Source organism: Phasianus colchicus, chromosome 2 (assembly GCF_987193195.1).
Source record: "Phasianus colchicus chromosome 2, bPhaCol1.hap1.1, whole genome shotgun sequence".
NCBI lineage: Eukaryota > Metazoa > Chordata > Aves > Galliformes > Phasianidae > Phasianus > Phasianus colchicus.
Genome location: NC_143437.1, coordinates 3,573,629 through 3,597,354, shown reverse-complemented (window position 1 = coordinate 3,597,354; position 23,726 = coordinate 3,573,629). Strand labels below are relative to the sequence as shown.

At 40.5% G+C, this 23,726-nt stretch overlaps 1 protein-coding gene across 6 annotated transcripts in view; it reads left to right on the top strand.

Annotated features, from left to right (window-relative positions):
* Positions 1-23,644, top strand: part of ANAPC1 (anaphase promoting complex subunit 1) — a 33,435-nt gene extending 9,791 nt beyond the window's left edge. For all 6 annotated transcript variants that reach the window (XM_090134567.1, XM_090134566.1, XM_031597832.2 and 3 more), the window contains 32 exons: positions 9-196; positions 972-1,046; positions 2,019-2,284; positions 3,574-3,665; positions 4,559-4,698; positions 5,938-6,016; positions 6,122-6,158; positions 6,260-6,330; positions 6,463-6,641; positions 8,236-8,462; positions 9,597-9,715; positions 10,228-10,499; positions 10,963-11,197; positions 12,098-12,189; positions 12,345-12,479; positions 12,637-12,719; positions 12,871-12,949; positions 13,532-13,606; positions 14,678-14,754; positions 15,019-15,109; positions 15,200-15,253; positions 15,524-15,717; positions 15,936-16,022; positions 16,544-16,661; positions 17,481-17,558; positions 17,986-18,053; positions 19,672-19,807; positions 20,325-20,411; positions 20,914-21,009; positions 21,309-21,507; positions 22,567-22,701; positions 23,283-23,644. In XM_090134567.1, the coding sequence (XP_089990693.1) occupies positions 9-196; positions 972-1,046; positions 2,019-2,284; positions 3,574-3,665; positions 4,559-4,698; positions 5,938-6,016; positions 6,122-6,158; positions 6,260-6,330; positions 6,463-6,641; positions 8,236-8,462; positions 9,597-9,715; positions 10,228-10,499; positions 10,963-11,197; positions 12,098-12,189; positions 12,345-12,479; positions 12,637-12,719; positions 12,871-12,949; positions 13,532-13,606; positions 14,678-14,754; positions 15,019-15,109; positions 15,200-15,253; positions 15,524-15,717; positions 15,936-16,022; positions 16,544-16,661; positions 17,481-17,558; positions 17,986-18,053; positions 19,672-19,807; positions 20,325-20,411; positions 20,914-21,009; positions 21,309-21,507; positions 22,567-22,701; positions 23,283-23,398 (3,980 nt within the window). In that variant the 3' untranslated portion in view covers positions 23,399-23,644. The remainder of the gene's footprint in view (positions 1-8; positions 197-971; positions 1,047-2,018; positions 2,285-3,573; positions 3,666-4,558; positions 4,699-5,937; positions 6,017-6,121; positions 6,159-6,259; positions 6,331-6,462; positions 6,642-8,235; positions 8,463-9,596; positions 9,716-10,227; positions 10,500-10,962; positions 11,198-12,097; positions 12,190-12,344; positions 12,480-12,636; positions 12,720-12,870; positions 12,950-13,531; positions 13,607-14,677; positions 14,755-15,018; positions 15,110-15,199; positions 15,254-15,523; positions 15,718-15,935; positions 16,023-16,543; positions 16,662-17,480; positions 17,559-17,985; positions 18,054-19,671; positions 19,808-20,324; positions 20,412-20,913; positions 21,010-21,308; positions 21,508-22,566; positions 22,702-23,282) is intronic.
* The last annotated feature ends 82 nt before the right edge of the window (positions 23,645-23,726 follow it).

The window sequence follows — 23,726 nt, the reverse complement described above, 5'->3', positions numbered from 1 at the left end:
TGCAACAGTGAAAACGTGTCTGCAAGGGGTCAAGGCTATCCTGCCCAAGGAGATAGCTGTACAAATGCTTGTCAAGTGGTACAATGCTTATAATGCTCCTGGAGGACCAAGTTATCGCTTGGAATGGAATTTGTTTGTAACTTGTCTCATGAATATGATGGGTTATAACACAGAGAAGCTGACCTGGACACGTAATGTAAGCAAATGTACATGTTTGTTTCCTTAGCTTATGTTGATACTTCTGATAATTCTTCAAGGTTTGAAATGGTTAGAGAGATGCTGAAGTAAAAAATAGGTCATCTCTTGTCCTAAATAACAAGATGCCACTGAATTAATTCTGCATTTCTAAATTTCAGGTGTATGTTTTAGTCTAGGATTGCATATATCTATAAGGTGCTTAACACCAGCACGTCAGATGAAAATAAATTAAGAGTGTCTTACTCCAGTGCTAACATGGATGGATTAAAGATTTTACTCAAACAGTCTTAATTAAGCCTATTTTGATTAGAAGCACAAAATGCAGTTCAGATTCTAAAGAAGGTTTTTCCTGCAGTTTTCAAATTACAGCACTTTAAGTTATGTCTTTCAAATTGAACTTACTTAGAGTTTTCTGTAAGTGAATTTCCTGCTAGCAAGTACACTTGTGATGCTTACAGGGTGGGAGGAGTAGAGGATGCGAGCGTAAGTATAGTGATGAAATAAAAGCAATTAGTGTGTATCCACATTACTTACATTAGCTCATACCCAGTATTTCCTCTGTCCTAGCCAATACCAAATGTTAGGCAGACCTCAAGGTTTGTGCAGCATACACCAGACTAATTAGCTGTGTGTAGAAAACATCTAATTGGAGTACATATTTTATATGTCAGTAAAATATAAATACGTAGAGCAGCATCGTGTAGTGTGTGGTTTGAATGCACATGTTAGGACTGTTGAATTACTTATGCAGTTTATTTCTTTATTTCTTGCAGCTTAATGTTGGAGGATCACCTTCACCAGTGAGTGCACCAAAGAAGGCTAGGCCATCAGAGACAGGGTCAGATGAAGTAAGAAATGGTTCTCTTTGACAAATAAAAGCTTGAGAGTGTGTTGATTTATTGTTGTTTTTCTAAAAGACAATCCAGTAGAAATACCTCTGATCTGGGCTCACCAGGGATTGCAAGTCTGTGGAGGAAGGAAAGCTGTTTTGCATTGTGCTGTGTCTGTATCTTGTGACCTTTCTTGTCAGGATCCTGGTTTTGGAGAAGTTAGATTCGGGAATGAATTCAATATGAATTACAAATCAACACCAGGCAGTTTTCTGATGCCAAATGTCTCCTACATGCTTTATCCCCTTAAAATAAAGTTGGCTTACTTTCCTCCACTCAGTACCTTCAGCAAGTTAGGAGCATCAAATTACATGCTTCACTGAATGCACCAGTTCTTATTGAATTTAGTGGAGTGTTCAAGATTGATTCACCAGGTCTTGCCTAGACAAGAGTAGGAAGGTTGTTTTTCTTTAATGTAGTCAAGCAGTAAAGTGGATAAGGCTTACTAGCATTTCACTGTAAGAGGCTTACAAGCTACAATGGTACAGTTGTGCCACCAGGTTTTGTGGGTTGGCAGCTCAGTGAACCCATGGGGTTTACAGGCTGTAATCTGTATGAAAAAGGTGAAGATCTAAATGCCCAATGTGCTGTGATGGAAGTGGAAAGGAGGCTGGGTATACTGGGTGAATTGCAGCAAGGTGTCATGCACTGAATTATCAGTGCGAAGAAGGCACTTCAAATCACTTTTCTTCTCTCTTTTGTTTTCTTAAATGTTAATGCTTTGATTCATTTTATGCATAACTAGAGGGAGGATGGGAAGATACAGCTTAACAATTGAATCTGTGCAGTGTAGCTTGCAGGATTTGTGTGGCACATTAACTGCATTTAAATTGGTTTAGGGGAAGAATGCTCTGCAGTGTTGCTCTGGAACTCTCTTGCTGGAAGTCTGTTCATTGTTTGTTGCCTCTTTCTCCTGTTTGCTTGGTCTAGGACTGGGAATATCTTTTGAGCTCTGATTACCACAGAAATTTTGAGTCTCATCCTCTATCCAAAGTCTTGGGATTGGACCCTCTGGAAGTTTTAGCTCCAAAGGATGACTTCTTACAGAGCCTTAGCCTGGATTACTCAACTCTTCTTTTCACCCATATTCCTGCTATTTTCTTTGTTCTTCACCTGGTCTATGAAGAGTTCAAACTGAACCTTCTGATGGGAGAAGAAAATCGGTTGCTTGTTGTTCTTCTGGTTCAGCTGGCCAGGTATGCCAAACTGACAAATCACAGATGCTGTTTGTTGTGTGGTGTCTCTTGATGTTGTTGGGTTTTTTTTATGGGGAGATTTGGGGATTACCCAAGGTGGAACAGACTTTCATGTTTTTGAAGGAAATGAATAAGTAACAGTTAAAGGTATTTGTAGGAAATCTCTCTTGTATAGTTCTGACCACTTAACACCATAAGCATGATTCACAAATCGTAGTTCTTGGTAGATAGACAGCTTTTGTTCCTGCCATATGAGAAGAGGGAGAGGGAGGAAGTCTACTCAACAGATTTTGTACAGACAACCCCACTGCAGGCAGAAGTAAAATCACCTTGTTGACTCAGTACTCAGTTGCTCGGACCAAAGTCTGCATTTAGTGATTTCTTGCTGGTGTAGTGGTAGGTTTGGGGGTTTTTTTGTTTTATTTTGTTCTAAAACACAAACAGAATCTCATCTCAGTTCTGATTTTACGTGACTTTACCATTTAGATCAAGTCAGGAAACTTGAGCAGTACATGCTTTTCTTGCTGTGTTGCCTATCTGGCAGCTAAAGTTCTGTGTACCCTGGACAGCTCACATTTTGTCTACTGCATTGACTAAGCTTACAAGATCTATCAAATATTCATCTTTGTGGTATTTTCATTGCAGCCAGTAAATGCATCTTATCTTCCACCCACACATCCAGATTGCATTGCGTATGTATAGACATACATGCATACAGTTATCTGTATAAGCAAAGGATTCAGTAATGCCTCTCCAAGTTTTGTTTGATATTTCTACCAAAATCTCTCTATGACTATAGATTCTTCCCCTGGCACTGCAGCTGATTGACTGGAGTAGTTTCCAGAAGTAGTAGATTGACTTGTCCATTATTCTGTTGTGCCAATGAAAAGCAACTCTGATGAAACACTGTATATCTATTGGGGCTGGAAGCTGTTGTTTGCATTCATGTCTTGCAGATAGTCACAGCTTGTTATCTGACTTTTAACAATTAGAAGTTTGGGGAAGTTGTAGTGACAGTTGTTATGCAGTGAGTGGTGGTGGTGGAGGTGTGGCACAAAGTAGAACTGAGGCTGAAAAGAAGTGCACTGGGGGGAAATAAAGCATGCAGGTTACTTAGCAAAGGGGCAATGCCTGTGAGCAGCCCTAGTTAAAGAAGTCAGTTCACTCCTTGTATCTGGTGCATATTACAAACATTAAAAGTCAACAGAAAATGTCAGAAATGGAGGAAGGCGTGGAGTTTGGTTTTTTTTTGTTTTTTACTGTAGTATGATTCACATCTTTCATTCTAGGGACTTGAAACTTGAAGCTTATATAGATTACTACTACAGAGACTATCCAGCCCTTGTAAAAAGCTCTGGACAGACTTGCATAATTGATCAAGGTGAGTTTAAGGCTATGTGAAGCTGAGTGTTCAGTGGTTGTGGTGTGCAGGTTCTCTCTTAATGCTGAGCATGTTGATAGCTGGTCAGGACTGAACCCATGTGTAAAACTGTGCATGGATTGCCTGGTTCCTTTGTCTTTAAAAGTCTGTTAGAACTCTGCAGTCACAAGGTGGTGCTTCATGGGATGTTTCACAGCAAGGACCTGGGAGGAAGAGATGGTTTTATCCCAGCAAGCTCCTAGCTCAGGCAGGCTGAGAAATATTTGTGGAGTGCTATGGAAAAACCTGGTAATGAGGTGTGCTTCTGCTGTGAAAAGTATCCATAGGTTGGTGTAAGCTCTCAGTTTATAGTCCTTTAAAAATAAATCAGAGCTCAATGCACAATCATGAAAGCTAAAATAAGATCACTTATTGTTTGTGCATCTGTTTAATGTACTACCAGCTGAAATTTGCTAGTTAGACAAGATAAAAATACTCTTTTTCCTGGCACAAAAAATATAATCTCATTATATTGGTCAGGCTTTGCTGCTCATGTTTGTGGATAGGGAGGACAAGGAGATTATAGTTAGGCTGTTCTCTCATTTAATGATTTGATGTTTAATGACAAGACTGTCCCCCTCAGGTTTTTGAAAATTAGTAATTACATGCATTACTTTTCACAGTGGGCTGAGACTTCCTTGAAAGACACGAAGGTGTTTCATTCTTCCATTACTGTCTAGCTATAAACTTGCATCTGACGGAAGGCAGATGTGATCCATAATGCTTTGAAATACCATGTTTCTGTACTTACACAAAAGTAGTAGTGTAGGGCCTGTTTTGAGAACAGAGAACAATTTTTGTGCATTTGCCATGAACTCAGTGTCGTGACTGTTCGTACCATTAAATCCAAACAGGTTTCATGCATCATCCTGCATTTTTTTCTGCTGAGCCTCCAAGTATCTTTCAGTGGCTGAGTTCCTGTCTAAAGGGAGGAAGAGTACAGCCTTACCCTTACTTACCAGGAATCTGTGACAGGAGCAAACTGGTAATACTGGTATGTACGTTGGCAAAGAGGATGTGTTTTCCTCTATCAGCATAGCAGCACTGTGGCCACAGTTTGTTCTAGTTGCTTAATTTCTTGTGAGTGAAGTGCCCTCAATGGGAAGTCAAATGATGAAAAGTTTGTCACGTGTAAAGCAGTGGGAGCATATTGGAACAGCACTGAGCCTGTGATGAATGACTGCTGAGGAGCATAGCTGTAGCTGTGCTGTTTGGACATCTAAGCATCTCCAAGTGTTTCTGCACTGTGCTAAGCAGGCCTCATTTTTCTGCGTGAAATTCTCCTGTGACATAGTGGTGTCAGCCTTTTTCCGAGGGGTAATAACAAATGTGTAGCAGAAAGAAATCTCTGCAAGTTCTATCCTCTGTTCTATCACAGCTTGAATATTACTGTAGATGAAGATGTTGTTTTAGTGGGTGGGAGGAGGTATTTGAGGCTGAAGATTGAAGAGATTGAACGCAGGGTAAATGGCCTATGCTTCGCTGCTCATGTTTTTGGTTTTTTGTGGTTTGCAGTAGTGGCATGTGCTAAGTAATAATGTAACTCAGTTAACTGTATTTCGTGAGTGAGAATTTCCTGGCTTTTCTCTTGGGCATGTATCAACATAAATATTTAACTGCATGAGTAGTTATTAGTGCTGATGTTATCTTCTGGTCAGCCTTGTTGGCTTCTTCACAAAGTGTTTGTGGAGAAAAGCTGTCAGTACAGGATTTGGAGCAGAAATGTCGAGCTGAAGAGAAAAACAGAGCAGCGAGGCTCTGTTGTGACCCAGCTGTCCAAGAGTAGTTGCAGAGTCTTCCATTGGAACTGCCAGGAGTCAGCCTGTCTTCTCCTTCAAAACATGGAAGGCTGAAGCAGCAGCCTGAAACCTGTTGAAGTGCTGATGCTTTCACTTAAAATTTACCCTACACTCAAGCTCTGAAGAACAGCAGAGCCTTTCTTTCAAGCTGTCACTTACCTGTCACCAACTCTGTCTGCCTGAACCTGACTTCCCTGTGCAGAAGTCAGAGCTGGCACGTTGGTGATGCAGCTTGTCAGATATCTTTGGGAGAAACCTAAAACGTGAAAGTTTACTGGCTTCAGTTGTTTGAATCTACTTTTACTTAATAAAAAATTCATAATAAAGCATCCCACTGTTTAAGTTATCAAAGTTTCCTTCTGCTTGTTTTGATAGGCAGAATAGTAATAGCTGCAAATGAAGTGACTGTATTATGGTGTCTCTTTCCTATCCAGAGTGTGGCTCTGTACATACTTGGTGATGAGAGTGCTGTATCTAATGAAGCTTCCCCTTATTTGTACAAAATTACTTCAGGTAATGAAGCTTTAATGCCATTGCACTATCTCCTGGTGTCTTGTTTGTTATATGCTGTCCTTTTACTTGCAAAACATGGGGATAACCTGGCCTTATTTTTTCTAGGGCAACAGAAGCAACAAATAGAGCAGGATGACAGTCGGTATGTTTTTCAGTACCATGTTAAATTCTGAATATTTGCCTTTCTGTGAAGCTTTTGATTAGCTTTTATTGGCTTTTCCTTTATTTTCCATTATTTTACAGATGCTGTTTTGGACACAGCACATCTATTTCCAGCCTCGCAGAGAAGCTAATTATTTGGTTGACTAATATTGGTATAAGCAACTTTTATCTTTGTGTGAGATGGTAACAGATGTAAATAAGTATCAGAATTGCGTAGTATGAAAAGGATTATATCAAGTTTTGATTAAGTTTTTCTTTTTTTTTTCATGCTTGCTAACTTAAAGGTTTCACCTTAAGAGATCTGGAGACTCTACCCTTTGGTGTGGCTCTTCCTATCAGAGATGCAATATATTACTGCCGAGAGCAGCCTGCCTCAGACTGGCCAGAGGCAGTTTGTGTCTTGATTGGGCGCCAGGATCTGTCCAAACAGGCATGTGAAGGCAACCTACTGAAGAGTAAATCTGTGAGTATGAGCACAAATGGATTTTATGATACTGAATGTTGGACACAGCGCACTGTGCAGAAGCTCTTCCACCATCTGCTGATGCTCAGGGAGTGTAGGTTGATGATGCATGGAAGGTGCAGAATTCAAGACTGAAGGCAATATGGGATTTACATGCATGTGAGAGTTTCAGTATAAATACCAGCATCTGTCCCAGGAAGACTACATATGTAGCTGTGCAAATTCACTAAAACATTGAAACTACATTGAAGCTTAGTACTCAAGTTTTGCCTACAGAGCAATTTGATTGTAAGTCTTCATCTCCAAAATCTTTTTGTACTACTTTTTTGGTACTCTATCTAGAAACTCTGCCATCATGACAGTGGCCCAGGGAGAAGGAAGCGGGAATAACGACTGTTTACATGGGTGGATAGTGATAGGAGAAGGGGGAATGGTTTCAAGCTAAGACAGGGGAGGTTTAGGTTAGATATTAGGAGGAAGTTTTTCACACAGAGGGTGGTGAGGCACTGGAACAGGTTGCCCAAGGAGGTTGTGGATGCCCCATCCCTGGAGGCATTGAAGGCCAGGCTGGATGTGGCTCTGGGCAGCCTGGTCTGCTGGATGAGCGTTGTGGTCCTTCTCAACCCAGGCCATTCTATGACTTTTCAGTCCATCTACCTTCTGAGTTGGCATAGCTGGGGTCTCCCTTTTCACTGGAAGATCTGGATTGTTTTCTGAAGTACACTTTTCTTATCTTTTTTTTCTCCAGAAAGGGCTTAGTTATTTTCAACCTGAAGAAAACTGATTAAAAAAGTGTCTTTTTTCTTTTGAGCATCATCTTCTGATGGTGGGAAATAGTGGCATCTCTTGGAGTTAGAGCTCTCTGAAGTGTCTTTTGTTGAGGACACTGGAATCCAAAACTATGTGAAAGCTGATTAATTGTTTGCATGAATAATAGCAGGGTCTGACTTTTTTTTCAGAAGTCAGGAAAAGGGTTTTGTTTTCTCAGGTACATCTTGGTCGAGGTAATTTTAACTGTCTTAGCTTTCGAATGATGTTAGAATTGGATTTTTTTTTTTGACAGGGACATCTGATTACATTTCTGAAAAGTTAAATGTTTTTTTAGTCATGTAGAATAAAAGTAAAGCTATATATTCAAATCTGATGTGGCACCACTAATTAAAAAAGCACTTAATTTTCTGCTGGTTAACTTTTCCTAACTCTAACGGTGCTGAATTGTAAAAATGATGATGAATCTGATTTTATCACTTTACAACAATGCCTCGAATATATGTTACCTTAAAAGGATAGTGATCTTCAAACACCAAATTGTTTGTCATTTCTCAGGAGGGCAGGGTGGAGTTTCCTGTTTCAAAACGGACGCTGGCTTTATGGGTGGTGCAGTTATGTATTGAGATTTAGTGCATATTTATCAGAAGAAATTAGTTTTCATTCATCAGCTGTTAATCTGCTTGCACTCCTGGTGTCGTGTGCCTTAGGAGAGCCTATGTTAGATCTAGTTTTGATCTAGTTTTTTTCTAGCTTTAGATCTGATGCTTTCTGATGGTTAGCAACACTTGTGCACTACTGAGAAGGAACTTCTTTTCTCTTGCAGTCTGTGGGCCCAGTGCTGTCCTCTGATAGTCCACCTGGAGCTGAGTCGGAAGAGGATGAGGATGGCATGAACAACATGAATGATGAGGTCATGTCACTAATATGGAGCAAGGATTTGAGAGTGCAGGAAGTACGCAGGCTCCTTCAGAGTGCCCGTCCTGTACGTGTCAATGTAGTGCAGATGCCAGAAGCTAGTGACCATGATTTCATAGAAGAAAAAGAAAACCGGTAAAGAATTCTAGTTTCTAGCAGGCTTTCACTTAGGTAAAAAATGGATATTCTTGACTTAAGTATGTCTTATCAAACAGCATAGTGTATTTCTGTCTGAACACAACAATGAAGTAGGCAGACCTGAACAGAGGAATTACAAAATACAACTCTCTTCTGTGTGTCAAGTGTTGAAGTTCAGTATGCATCAAAGCTTGTTTTGGACTGCTGTTGGGATTGGAGCAGCACATGGGGAAGTCTATTACTTTGAACTCCAATGGCATTTAGGGTTAGAAAATTATTAAATATTAAAGTATATTAAATATACTTTGTGGAGAACAAGAATAAAGCACAGTCCATCTCCTCCATAAAACTGGAGAGCCCTTTATTCTGTTCTAAGCAAATCTTAAGTCATCTAGTTAGGATCTAGTTAGTTCTACAGAAAGCAAGCTCACTGCTTCATCCCTCTCTTGAAAACTCCTATTGGAGCTATTGTTTGCCTGTTCAGTCACCTCCCTGTTCTACTTCTTTATTCAACTGTTTTAGGGGTCTTAACAGTGTTGTCTTTGAAAAAATAAGATAAAAAAGGGGGGAAAAAAACCCAAAACTTCAGAGCATTGTTAACATGCAGAACACTCTGTAGAAATAGAAAACTAAAGGAATGCATCAAATTTTATTGTCTGACTTAACAAGCTGAGTAATCTAACAAGTCTAGAAAGTGTTTCCAGAGTAAATCATAGAGAACTGTGGTCAGTATTCCTGGAAGTACACTATTAATTCTGTACACTGTTATTACTAGATGTGATCACTAGTCATAGCAAGATCACACGGCAATTAACTTTGTTTTGCTTTCTCCTTTCACCTTGCTTCTGATACGCTATTAAATTGTGGCATGAGTTTAACTAGCACCTAGCTTAAAGTGAGAAACAGGCAAATTTCAACATCATATCAGTTGAAGTGTATCTTTGAGATTAATCTTGAAGGACTGAAGACTTTGGTTTTTTAAGTTTGACCTACTAAAAAAAAAAAGAAAGCGGGGGAAACATAATACTGTCTGAATCAGAAAAAAAAAGCTGACTGTCCAGTGCCTGTTATGTGTAGTCTCACTTATTGGAATATATTAAGCAATGGGTTTTGTTTTGATCACCTTAACAGGTTGTTACAGCTGTGCCAACGAACCATGGCACTGCCTGTTGGACGAGGAATGTTTACTTTGTTCTCCTATCATCCTATTCCAGCAGAACAGCTGCCCATTCCTAAGCTGAATCTAACTGGTATGTTTTCTTCTGAAGAAATTCAGTATTTATCAGAATGTGATGCAGTTTCTTAGTCCTTACCCCATTGTTTTTTGAACCTTTTGCAATCTTACAGCACCTTCTGTGTCTTTCTTCCATAGTGTAAGTGGGTTTTTGGAAGAAATAGCACTTTTTGTTTTGAGTCTCCTGCTTGCTAGTATTTTCTCCTGGAATGGTCAAGACCAACATTATTTTCTAGTGCAGACATTATATCAGGTACATTCTGATAGGCAGAGAATAGTGCAGTTGCCTGAGGATGTGTAGCTGTTCAGTGTTGTGGTCATAGAGAAAGCAGTTACTGCAAGTTCTCATTGCTTTTTATCTAGTGCTCATCATCTGATCTGCCTGAAGATATCTAAGATTGTCTTTAGATCGGAAGCTTGACTTCCATGCTGTCAGTGTTCACTTTGCAAGTTATTGAAATTCAGAGCAGTTTCTGGAGGGGTTTGGATTCACCTAATTGCTGTCAATGATTTCAATTTCACGGGCAGGCCGTGCTCCTCCTAGGAACTCTACAGTTGATCTGAACAGTGGGAATATCGACGTGCCTCCTAACATGGCTTGCTGGGCTAGCTTTCACAATGGAGTGGCTGCTGGGCTGAAGATAGCACCTGCTTCAAGGATAGACTCTTCTTGGATTATCTATAACAAGCCTAAGAATGCTGAACAAGCAAATGAATATGCTGGCTTCCTCATGGCTCTGGGTCTCAGTGGACATCTCACAAAGCTTGCCACACTCAATATACATGACTACTTAACAAAGGTAAGGCATTCTTTCATAAGCAGCAGAGAGAGAGACTTCTGAGATGTGATTTCTGTAAACAAAACAGGCTTTAAAAAAGAAAGCGGCATATTTGAGAACTGAAATTGGAAGTTTCCTGGTGCAGGCAAGAATCAGATCTGCTTTGTTAATCTTAGATTTAGTTCTTAAAACATCCTGTATGTTGGGAGTACAAGGAAGTAAATATCTACATTATAACCATGCTTAGCAATTCATTGTGTAAGAATTTTATTTAGGTTGAAGTTTGCTTCTATAGCAAGGTCATAAACTTGGGAAATATAGTTACACCCATAACAGCTAGTATTCATTTTCCTAAAGCTGCCTGCAAAGCTTTAGCAGCTGTGTATATTGGAGAACGTGAGACTTGTCTTTGATACTGGGACATGCACATTTCTTTTCTGAATGTACCTGCTTTCCTTTGTTGCTGATGTATTTCCTTTCTCAGGGCCATGAGATGACAAGTATTGGGCTGTTGCTTGGTGTTTCTGCTGCCAAGCTGGGCACGATGGACATGGCCATTACACGACTTCTGAGTATCCACATACCTGCCCTGCTACCACCAACTTCAACAGAGCTGGATGTCCCCCACAATGTGCAGGTGGCTGCTGTGATAGGAATAGGCCTTGTCTATCAGGGCACTGCACACAGGCACACAGCTGAGGTTCTGCTGGCTGAAATAGGTGGGTGCTAACATTGAAAAAACAAGGTGATGACTGGGAGAGTCATAACATTTCCACAATGCATTAGCGATCTGAATGTGTTGAGGGATCTTCTAATTACACCTCTGCCACTGCAACAGGCACCTCACATTTCCCAAACCATCTTTTGCTTTCAGAGGAACAGAAGGTCTTGTGAACTGTGTTTGTAAAGTAGAGAATACTCAAAGAATTTAGCAGAGGAGATGCAGAATCATTGGTGCTGGACCTAAATCCTTACTGTATCTGGAAACTTTGAGTAGAATTGGTCTGGGGCTTCTGGGATTGCCTGCTGTAGAAGGTAGAGGGACTTGATAGAAGGACTGCCTTAATTTCCTATTCCTGTTGCATGATGTTGTAGATTCCTGCAGAAATTGTGACTCTACAGCACTTAAGCAGATCTGGTGCTTTCCAAGATGCCTGTTATTTCTTATGTCTGTCCATGAGGTAGTTGTGTCACCATAGGCACCGTGTTGAAGCACTGGATGGGAAAAACACTTGTCTCTTGCAAGGGCAGACTTTTTGACTCACTAGGTTGGTGGAAGCACAGTTGTCATCTCATAAATTCTTCTGTTCCAATTTTGTTGCTCAAGGTTTTCATTTGAGAGCTGACTCTGAACAGTGAAGTTCTGATCTGAATTGTCCTTGTTCTGTGTAATTCTGATTTTATTTCTAACAGCAAAGTTCTTGTTTGTGTAACTTCAGTTAAGAGTCTGCAGTTCACTAAATAGAGAATGGGATACATTTTAAGTTGAAATTATATCTGCACGTATCAAATTACCTGAAACAATCTTTCAGAAAGTGGCAGCTTTTGAACTCTGCTGACAAAGTTTGTGTAGGCTCAGCAATCTTCAAAGTATCTGTAATTGTGTGTTTTTTTTTCAGGACGTCCACCTGGACCAGAAATGGAGTACTGCACAGACAGGGAGTCCTATTCACTGGCTTCTGGACTAGCCTTGGGCATGGTGTGCTTGGGAGTAAGTGCCTCTTTTCACTTCAGCTGCAATTAGTAGAATCATTGTATATTGGGGCAGGGCTAATAAGAATTATTTCATCATCAAACCGTCCCTTGGCCAAATGATTTTTTTGTTATATAAGGAAACACTTGACTATTATTTCTTTTCTTCTTTAGCATGGCAGTAATCTGGTAGGTATGTCAGACCTCAACGTTCCTGAGCAGCTTTACCAATACATGGTTGGGGGTCACAGGAGGTTCCAAGCAGGAATGCACAGGGAAAAGCACAAGTCTCCCAGTTACCAAATTAAGGTATGTGTTGATGTTCTTTGCTTGCTTGAGGGGAAAGTAATATTAGCTTAGAAGTCTACAGAAGTCTGTATCTTGATGAATGAAGTGACCTTGAATCTTTACTTGCATCACCTTTCCTAGACAACTAGTACATGTGTATGTGCTTATGTTTTCACAGGAAGGAGACACAATAAATGTGGATGTTACTTGTCCAGGAGCCACACTTGCATTTGCTATGATCTACCTAAAGACTAATAACAGGTATTAACTTTGGAGTTACTCAAGCACTTGGCTGTAGCTTGTGATAGGAGTTTAAGCTGCCATACTGTTGGCTTTGCCTCGTGTGGCTCACTCAGGTTGTGTGTTGCTGTAATATAATCTGGAAACACTGTTCCTTTACTGTGCTCTGCAGATCCATTGCTGATTGGCTTCAAGCACCAGATACCATGTACTTGCTGGACTTTGTAAAGCCAGAGTTCCTTTTATTGAGAGTAAGATTTTTCTTTTATTTCATTTCTCAGTCTCTTTACTGATAGTGAACATACATCTTATTTTTTTTATTTTAATAAACTCCATGTGTCTGTCATGCAGAACCCTTTCTACAGAGAGCTTTTTCTTTTCTTGTCAGCTAGAATCATACCTTCAAAAAGTCTCTGCTTGCTTCTTACGCTATGCTAGAGAGACAGAATTTGGTGAGAAACATTTGAAGAATTTACTCAAATAGAGTAAATTAATCATTTAAGTGATCATTTTGTAGCTTTTCCCAAATTAATTTCAATGTTGAGAAACAGTTAAGCTTCAGCATCTGCGTGAGCAGTAATGTGCTTTCATGTCAGTTTACCAGCTAAAGTTACAGGCTTCCCAAGGGCTTATTCTGTGGCTCTTTATTCTCCAAGCAGAATTTTAATCACACTAAAATAAAAGCTATTTTGCCATTTTTGATACAAAAGCTAAGAAACAGCAATGGAGCTGCTAATGGGCAGCTGCATTTCTGGATGCATGTAATATATTAAAAACTAATGTTGATGTATTTTTTCCTTCTTCCTTACCTTTTGGCTTTATCACTTTCTTAGACCTTAGCTCGGTGCCTGATTTTGTGGGATGACATCATGCCCAGCACTGAATGGGTTGATAGCAATGTGCCACAAGTAGGTATTTATGCTTCCCAATTTTACACCTTGCTGACTTGTGCAAGTGAACATTTCCTCAGTTACATGAGCTGCTCAGTAAAGTAAATGTTAATCTGCTGCATTTCCTTCATATGGGAGATGTGATTTGATTTAAGAGAGACTGTGGCCTGGGCTAACAGTTAGCACTGTTCACTTATCACACTGAGGCCAGAGAAGAGAGGCAGAAAAGATGAATGTAACAGACACAGATTGCAACATGAAAACTTGTTATATTGTAAGGAAATGGTGTTTGCAGGGGGAGTGGTCAGATATTAGAAGGAAAGCCCAGAACCTCTGGCTTTGAGATTATTCAGAGTGGAATTTGATAAGATAACCTGAGCAAATCTGATCTATCCTTGAAGATGGCTTTTCTTTGTGCATGGGTGTGGGCCAAAGGCTGCTAGACTTCCCATCCTCTGAGACATCAGGTGTTTTTGGCCCAAATGTGTAATCAAAGCACATTAAGCTTGTTCATGTGACAGATGATGGTTATGCAGGATTCTTTGACTGTTACAGGAGCCCTGAGGGCTCGCATCACACTTAGCATTATGGGATGGAGTTCTACATGGCAATGATGCTAGAGGGGGAAAGGGGTTAAACTTTCCTCCACAATGACCAAACAAACTAGGTGCAAAACTTTTCTACAGGAGGATCAACCGTATTCCAGGATATGTTGTGTGGAGTTTTTAAGAGCAAATTAGATGATATGTCTCAGAAATAGAGGATGGAGTTGAATTCCCTGGCCTCACAAGATCTCATCCTGTTCTGTTTTCTCTGATATTTGGTGTGATAGAACACTATCACACTTCCAACATAATAATGGCATTGTTTTAGAAATACCTAAGGATATATAACAATAATAATGCCAGAAAAACAAGCATATAAAAGTGTGCTTTCTGGATCAGTAATACAATAGAGCAGTAGCATGTTAAAGAAAAACAACTTTTGTGTTCCTTTGAAACAGACCTTTTTTGTATCACCTGAACCCTTGATGCTGGAGGGCTTAGAAAGGTTCCCCTCTATTCATTTTTCTCTGATGCTTTTTTATAGATCATAAGAGAGAACAGTATACCTCTTCATGCAACAGAGCTGCCTTCGTCAGAAGACCTGAGTTTAGAAACACTGATGTAAGTAACTTATAAAAGATGAGATTGCAGATAAAAGAATATTTTACAAAGCCCAATTCTGCTTCTGAAAAAATGCAGCTGAACTTTTAAAGACATATCAGGATCAAATAAGTCTTTCCCTTGGTATTTGGGGAATTTATTCTGCTTTCTGTAATGAGGAGGATGTGTCTTTTTTTTTAATCTTTTATTATAAGAGCTTGTAATGCATACTCAGATTAATAAAAAAGGGGAATGTTTAGTCAATTCCTGTCTGTTGTTTATTAGGCAAGCTCATGTCTACATCATTGCTGGGGCATGTTTGTCACTGGGATTTCGATTTGCTGGCTCAGAAAATAAGGCAGCATTTAACTGCTTGGTAAGAGGTTGGATTTTTTTCACCTTGAATCCGCGGAGCTATAGCTTATACTGTGCATCCCTATTCAGTATGCATTTCTTTTCTTTCCAGGACAAATATGCAACAGATTTCCTGAAAAGTTTGTCAGCACCAACAGCTTCTATAGTAAGTTCTTCCAAGTTTTCTCTCTACTTTGATTACCCTCACTGAAATCTTAATGCAAGCAGAACCATCCCTTTTACTTCTATGTATTACAGGCTTACAGAATGTAGCAGGGTTGTGAATCATTGTGAAGGACTTCACTGTTTCTCCACTCCCTTTCTTTCTGTGGAATGTGGTTTTCAAACTCTGGGGTAGACAGCAGCCTATTAGACAGATCAGAAGTGTGCATTTGACCACAGAAGTGTAATGACACCTTCCCTGTTCTACACAAAGATAGGTCACTATAATCTCGAAACGTGCCTGAGCGTCTTGCTGCTGTCTCTTGCAATGGTGGTGGCTGGCTCTGGAAACCTGAAAGTTCTTCAGCTTTGCCGTTTCATGCACAAGAAGACCGGCGGAGAGATGAACTACGGATTCCATCTGGCTCACCACATGGCTTTGGGGCTTCTCTTTCTGGGAGGAGGAAGGTAACTTGCCATTTCTTAAGGCTGTTTTTTCCACCTTTTCTGCAAAAGCAGCAGCAATGTATGATTTACTTTATTTTTTTAATGGGAACATACTTGCAAAGTCCTTGTCTGCGTTGTGTTACTGTCCTTCCCTCTTGCAGGAAACCAAAACATACTGAATGTCTGGTAGTGGCATGTGTTTGTTAGCACTAAAGCTAATAGATAATGTTTTTCAACAGGTATTCACTGAGCACTTCAAATTCTTCCATTGCTGCTCTCCTTTGTGCTCTATACCCTCACTTCCCTGTTCACAGCACAGATAATAGGTAAGGGTTTGTGTAGTTCAAGTTTCTTTAAAGTTTATATTTCCTTAACTTTCAGGCTAAATAATCTTACAATTGACATTATATAGAGAAATCCTCTAGAATGTTTATATAGGCACCGTATGTCTAATTTTGTGGAGGTTTTTCCCCTGCAGAAATGTAAAAAGCAGAAGTAGTAAGATGATGGCTCTGATCATTGATCAGTGAGGAAATGCAAACAGGTGTCCTGAGGCCTCTGCTTGTGCTACCATGACTTGTCTGTTCCAGTTTGCTCAGCAAAAAAAAGTCATGCAAGATCTGTCCATTTATGATTCTTAATCTGTTCTAATTAAAATTCATGAAGTCCTGTCTTGTTAGCTGAAGCATGCCATGTTAAGGAAGCCTTTGAAACCTGCTAAATTACTCCAAATTTCACTTTGGTTCAGTTGACAGCTGTATGTAGTTACTGAGATGTGTGTAGTTTAATATTTGGGGTTATTCTGTGCCTGTACTGCATGTCTTGAGTTTCCTTTCCCCACACACAGGTATCATCTTCAGGCTTTGCGACACTTGTATGTGCTGGCAGCAGATCCAAGGCTCTTAATACCTGTTGATGTGGACTCAAACACTCCTTGTTATGCACTGATAGAGGTTACATTCAAGGTAAAGAGTGAAGGTGTTTGAGGAGGTGTGGGAGGCAACTGAAAACTCTGATACACCAAAGCGCTGCTGTTTTCATTGTTGTGGCCTGCAGTCTTGGGTTTGTTTTCAAGTTGTGGTGGAGATATGCCTGATTCTTTAGGCAAATAATTGAAGGGCTGTGTTCAGCCCACTCACATGTTACGTGACACAGAGAGAGGAGAGTACAGGACAAATAAAAAGCACCACAAAGTCTTCAAGTGTGTAATAACTGACCCAGAGTCATAGTTCTTGTCTTTCTGAAGAGAAAACTTCCAAAGACACAAAGGTGGTTGGAGCTGTTTCTGGGTTTAACAGCTGCCTTCTAATTCTGCTGAAACTGGCAACTTGGTGTCTCTTTACATGATGTGCCTTCTGGGGAAGAATGCTTTCTGCACTGTTTATTCTCATATAGATTAATGTGAGATAAGTGGTGCTTGAGAAGGATCTAAAGAAGGGGCTGCTGAGATTTCAGGGGAGAAGTTTTGCAGTGCACATCCTCTGTGAGTCTGGCAAAGATGCTGAAGTTCTGTTCATTGCTGTGGAAGGATAGCCCTATCCATACTATCTCTTCCTTCTCAAGCTTTTGGATTTCAGCTGTGTGCCTCCTGTGTGGTGGTGCTTCCTGAGAATTATCTCTCTAGTTCAGGCTTATGTCTTGTAATGTTAAAGGCAATGTATTTACTTAAAGTTCAGCAACAGAAACTGACTGACCTCTGCAACTGTGTTGTGAGAAGCACGTTTTCTTTCTTTTCACATGAAAGTGAGCTTTAGTAATTTGTGAATCCTGATGGCATTTTGAAGGGCACACAGTGGTATGCAGAAACCACCGAGGAAATGATGGCACCCACGCTTCTTCCAGAGCTTCACTTACTGAAACAGGTAAAAGGAGTCTGTGTTTAATGGGGAATGTAATCACCTGGGTTTTGTGCTGCACATGGTGCAGGAGCAATTCGTGACATTTCTTTGATCCAGTGTCCAACACTAGCCAAGTTCTGGACAATGCTGTCCTATAGCAGTGGCTCTGAAGACATTTGTCATTATGAAGTGCACATGCTGTCTCATGGCACGTGCTTCTCTTTGGTCTTGGCTGTCACACTTTCAAGATCTGATGTAGCAGGGATTTCCCTGTGCCAAAAGCTTCATGCAGGAGGGACAAAGCTAGGCCCTCCTTTATGTTTTCAGTGTGGGTAGCATGATGAAAGGTTGTTTCCCATTGTAAGGGCAGAGGGAGCTTTAGGCTTACATAGAAAACCCTAACTTTTACATATCTGGTTATACTTAATAATAAAAATGCTTAAATCAACAGATCAGAGTGAAGGGACCACGGTACTGGGAACTTCTAATAGATTTAAGCAACGAAACAAATCATCTCAAGTAAGTATTATTTGTAGTGCTCAAATGAAAAAAATACTACAAGGTTATTATTCAAAATAAAATAAAAAAAAAAAAACCAACAAACTCCCATACTTGTAACACCTACGGTTTGCAAAGTAGTCTGGTTTTGATCAGTTTGCTGTTGTGCATTTGACAGTGCTTTAAAGTGAAGAAAGAAACTGTGTAGTTGGTTTCACCTGTTGATGAGAATAATTCATGCAAAAACAGGTCAGGGGAAAACCTGATAGTAAAAACCACAGATATTGGTAGCGGGATTTTAGCAGCACCAGAAACCATCTGAATCTCATGGTTTTAGTTTAGTTTTGAGTTGTAGTGATGTCATGTTTCCCAGGCTGTTGATACAGTAATTAGCCAGCAGTTACCGCTTTGTGAAATACAATTTCTCTGATGTTACGTGAAGTATACAATGCTTACTGCATTTTTAACTCTCCATTGGGCAACTGTGAAAAACAGAAATCTTACCGGAATCACAGTATCTCTGAGTAAAATCATTCTCTCTTAGTGCTTTTAGCAACCTACAGTGTTACTTGTCACCGTGAGTAGTGTAAAAGCAGCCAGCTGCATCTTTCATCAGCAGCATAGTTGTTCTAGTTCCATGAAATGCCACCATTGAGATTAAGTTAGGCATTACAATGCTGTGGCTGTTTGTCCGTGCCTTTAGTGATAACAAACAGAACTGATGCAGAGTGCAGAGTCCTCCAGATCAGCAGACACATCCTGAGTCATCTGCTGCACCAGAGCTGGCAGAGCACAGCTTTGTCCTTCTACACAGACTGCTCACACTTCAGTGCTTGTTTGCCCCAAAAGAGCCTGCCAGTACTGCCACAGCATGAAGCAGCACAAGTGGCTGAGGCTTGCTACCTTTGGCTCTGTCTGCTCTCTGGAACTCCAGATGCTTTGACTCTGCCACCTCTTGTCACAACACCAGTTACACTGTCTTGTCCCCAGCCCTTTCAAATGGCAGGGACCTGGCAGGCATTGTTTTGAAGATAAAAATATACGTGAAAAATCTTTTTTCATGCCTTAGTGGAAGAAGATGCTGCTGTGATGTTGTGCTAAGTAGTTACTTTCAATATGGAGAACTTAGTTGTTTTAGAGATGCCAGAGATACTCTGAATCATGTAAACATGCTGCTGCTTTGCAACTTTTTTGTAAGTTTTGTGATTTTTGAACTGCTACATGCTTTTATTTGTACGTTTGGTCAGGGATGGGGAGGAATGGTTGTGTTGGGTCTTTTTTGTTTATTTTACATTGAGGGAGGACTTGCTCAGAATCACAGCATGCTTTTAAAGCTGTGCCTGCCAGCTTGTGTGGTTTTCCTTGGTGCTGGACAAAAACCTGCTTCAGGAAGTTACGTTCCTTGTATTAGCAGAGCTTTACCCTGTTTTCATCACCATTGCCTGCATCCACATCACCATTTAACAGCAGCTTGCCCTTAAAGATACCAACATTTCTGTTTATCCAAGTTTAAATAATCAAGGCAAAGTATAAGTGGGGGGATATTATATATAAGCTGTGGAGTTCATGTTTATTTTGCAGATCAGCCTCATTGTGTGTGTCTGCCAATGTAAAGTAAGCACTGCTGTTGTTGTTTCAGATCAATTCTCTCAAAGGGTGGTGTCTTATATGTGAAGCTGAGAGCTGGGCAGCTCTCCTACAAGGAGGATCCCATGGGCTGGCGCAGTTTTTCAGCACAGACCATCACTCATGGAAATGAAGCTCGGTCATTCAAGGTATCACTGCCATACTGGTTCTTATGCAGAGCAGCATGGAGACTTTCTTATGCAGACAGCATGGCACGTAGAGGTGAAACTTGGTAAAATTTGGTTAAAAAGAGATCTGGCTGTAAAGTGATGTCACCTCAGAGGAGTGTCTGAGGACAGGCTGTGAGGAACTGAGAGTGCCACCTCTGGAAAGACAAAGGGAAGCACAGCAGGTTTGGGCTGTGTTATTTCCAGCAGGTAGCACTGCCACCAGGTTATGGGTACTGAAGTCACTTGTTTTGCTTGAGGGAGAAGGAATCTGGTGGCTTTCCTAAGGCATGCAGGGAGCTTAGGCCAACAGCTGCAGTGCAAACGTATGTTTGTCATAGAAATATCAGAAATATCACAGACACTGTTGTGCTTTTCATAGGTTGCAGTGTTCTCGCTTGTGTACTGGGGAAGCAAAAGATGGGTATAAATCACTATTTTATTTGTGTGATGAAACCAAAAAGCTCATTTTAAGAGTGTATTTTAATTTATTTTGTAGCCAGAAGATATTTCAGCTTTTACATCTGATCCTGCTCTGTTATTGTTTGCTGAGTATTTTTGCAAACCAACTGTGAACATGGGCCAGGTATGATGTATACATGTGAACTGTGCTTCCTTTTTCATGAATCAAAGGTGGAAAGGTGGAAAAGATATCTGTTAAGTGAGAGGAACAAAATTCAGTCCTTTGGGAGTTTTCTGAGGGATGCTTTGTAATGCAAAGGTGCAAAGTAGCGCTAACTCTTCAGTTGTTCATGCACCCTCAGAGTTGGTTAAGCTACAAAATACACCAATGGTTGTGCTGTGTTCACTGCAGAATACACTGACCAAAACCTGAGAGTCCTGTGCAGTATCCTGCAGCATTTAGGTGCAGTCACTGCAGAAGGGGGCTCTCTTTCTCTGCACGAAGTCACCTAAGGGAGCAAGTAAAATATAGCTGTGTTACACCCAGTATTAATAATCACAGGAAGGAAAGCAAGCTGCATGGCATTGCCCACCTATCATCAATTTGTGAAACATCAGTGGATGGGTTGACTTTAGTGGAAGGAAATTGGAGCAGTGTGCACTTTGTAAAACGTGTGTTTTATCAGAAACAGGAAATGCTGGATTTTTTCTCTTCAATTCTCTATGAGTGCGTTACCCAAGAAAAACCAGAGATGCTGCCCACATACATAGCAATAGATCAGGTGAAGTAAATACTATATTTAATTGTTACTGTTTTCTTTAAACTGTATTTTGGCATAAGAATGTTTATTGCATATGCTTCTATGGAAATAAAGAATGGGGGGATACACTGGTGAGCTTATAGGAAGAGTGGTGATTTTAAAAGCAAACTGGAAAATAGTTTAAGGCTGTAAAAACTGTAATTACACAATGAGGTTAACTGATGGCTGAGAAGGCGATCCCATTGGAGAGAGGAGTTTTTAAGGTTTCTTTCTTCATTAAGTTCCCGTTCTCACAGTTGCTTTGTGTTTCCCTCTGCTAGGCTGTGAGGAGATTGGAAAGAGGAGAAATGTCTGAGACATTTGAGCTAGGGCAGATAAAGCTGGTGCTAGAATTCTTCAATTCTAGATGTCACCAGGGGAGGATGAGCAGGAATCCAAACAGAGGACTCTTCATGAACTCTGAATTTCTGCCTGTGATGAAGTGCACTATCGATAAAGCTCTGGATCAGTGGCTTCAAGGTATGGAGAACTGACTTTAAACCTACAGCTGTGGTCACGATTCAGTGTTATATCCTCATCTTGCTGATTAAGGTTGACTTCTGCCTAAAAGTACTGAAAAAATGGTAACTGAAGAGAAGGCAATGAATGTTAGCACACAACAATTTATCATGTATTTTAGTCTTAGGATCATATATCACTTACCTGAGACAAAAAAAAAAATGGGTTTTACAATTGAAGAGAATTCTTCAGCAATGCAGTTTATGCAGAGGCCTGAAGTCCTGCCCATGTATGACTGCTGCTTTCATATCTTGCCTACCAGCCTACTGCTTAGACTTTCTTCAACATGGTACTGGATGTCTGTCAGGGAAAGACTGGGTTAATGCAGTCTGTTGGACTGATAGAGTGCAATCGATAAGCTCCAGCTACTGCCCTCAAAACAGTTGTTCTTTTTTTTTTTTTTAAGGCTTTAATCTCTCAAATATTAACACTGAAAATACAGATGCTGGAGTGTTCTCTGACCACCTAGTGATACTGCAATTGGGAAGTCTCCAGAAATGATAGTTGTGTACTCCCTGTTAGCAGGAAACTAGTAATATGATGTTTGTACTATTGATTTTCGTTCTGTTTGAGTACTTCTGTGTTTGTATATGCATGAATGTTATCTCCTCGTGTATGGTTGTGGTGCCAAAACTGAAGGTTGGTCGCCCCATCTGAGTTTCCTTAGTGTTTAGTATGTTTGGAGTGAAGCCTCCACTGAATTAAGTATGGTGGCCATAGCGTGTGGAAGGTTTTACTAACTCAGAAGATTTTATGCTATGTTGGGAAAATTTCCCTAATATTGCATTAAGATAATTATCTAGAGCAAGAGTGGGGGATGAGCATAGCAGAAAACAAGGTGTAGGGTAAAAGCTGGCTGTAACAGAAGGACGGAGGTTTTTAAAGAAAACCCTTAGCCCACCTCCTATGGGGAGATGGAGACTTTTCAGCAGGCTCTTCCTGGTGATGTACTGTTATGTCTCACCTTTTCTTCCATCATCACGTGCTCCCTAAATTTCATCAGTCTCTCATACATTGCAGCTGGAGGAGATGTCTGCCTGCGTTCCTACTTAAGCAGGCAGCTTAAAGATGAATCCCAGCAGAACATGCTGGCATGCTTCCTTGTTTACCACTCTGTCCCATTGCCTGGTCAGCTGGCAGCTGGAGGCCTGGAAGGTAAGGCTACATGCTGAATTTGGGTGGACACATGCATTTGGGTTTGATCTTGTATGCTGGACTGAGTGCATCCTTCTCCATTATGTGGCTGTGCTTCTCTGAAAGCCACTAACATCAATTGTTATTAATTGCCTTGAATCCGAGCGCAGAAGTTAAAGACTTGATGCAGGACTAGAGAAGCCAGCATTATCCACTATGGAAGTCTTGGCTTTCTCCAGACCTGCAGGAAATGATATCCTTAAGGCAGCAGAACTAGATGAGGTGGCCTATGGCAGGAGTAAGCGTTCCTTTTATTAGGCTAGCTGTATCTTAAGTGTTCTTAAATCTTTCCTGTAAGTACCTGGTCACAGTGATAGCATTCCCTTTGAGATTTCCAGTGGCGATCTGATTGAAGATCCAGAGACAGAGATGTCTTAAAATTCTGTTAGAGGAACTTGCTTTTTAACAGGCATTGCAGCAAAATTGGTGGTGTGTGTCCAGAAATTCTCCCTGAACGCTGACCCTTCCCTCTCTTGATAGTTCCCATTCCTGTGCAAGTGTTACACCAGTATGTGATTTCTTGCTTTCTGTCATCTCTCCAGGAATCACCAACTTCTCCGAGATGCTTTTGAAGTTCAAGCAGTGGAATGTGCTGGTTCGTGCATTATTAAGGCTTGCTCCTGTGTTGCTTAAAAATCCCCAGTCCATGGTGCTGTAGTGTTCTGGCATGGAAGTCTGCGTTGTGCTCATTTTACATGAGGTTACTGAGTGACAGAGCCAGTGTTGTTCCATGCTGTTCAAAAACATCCAGGTAAAAATGTACTTTCTTTTGGAACCTCACAAACAACAAACTTCAGTCTTGCCCCCTGCGATAACTGTGACCAGGAGTTGCATATAAATTGTTACAAGAATAAGAAATTATGTAAAAGTGAACAAATAATAAATTTACTTTCGTAACTAAAGATTGTTTTCAAGTACATACTTTGTGCTCAGTTCTGAAAAGACCTTGTCTGGAACCATGTAACTTCCTTGTTTTTATAGCTTCC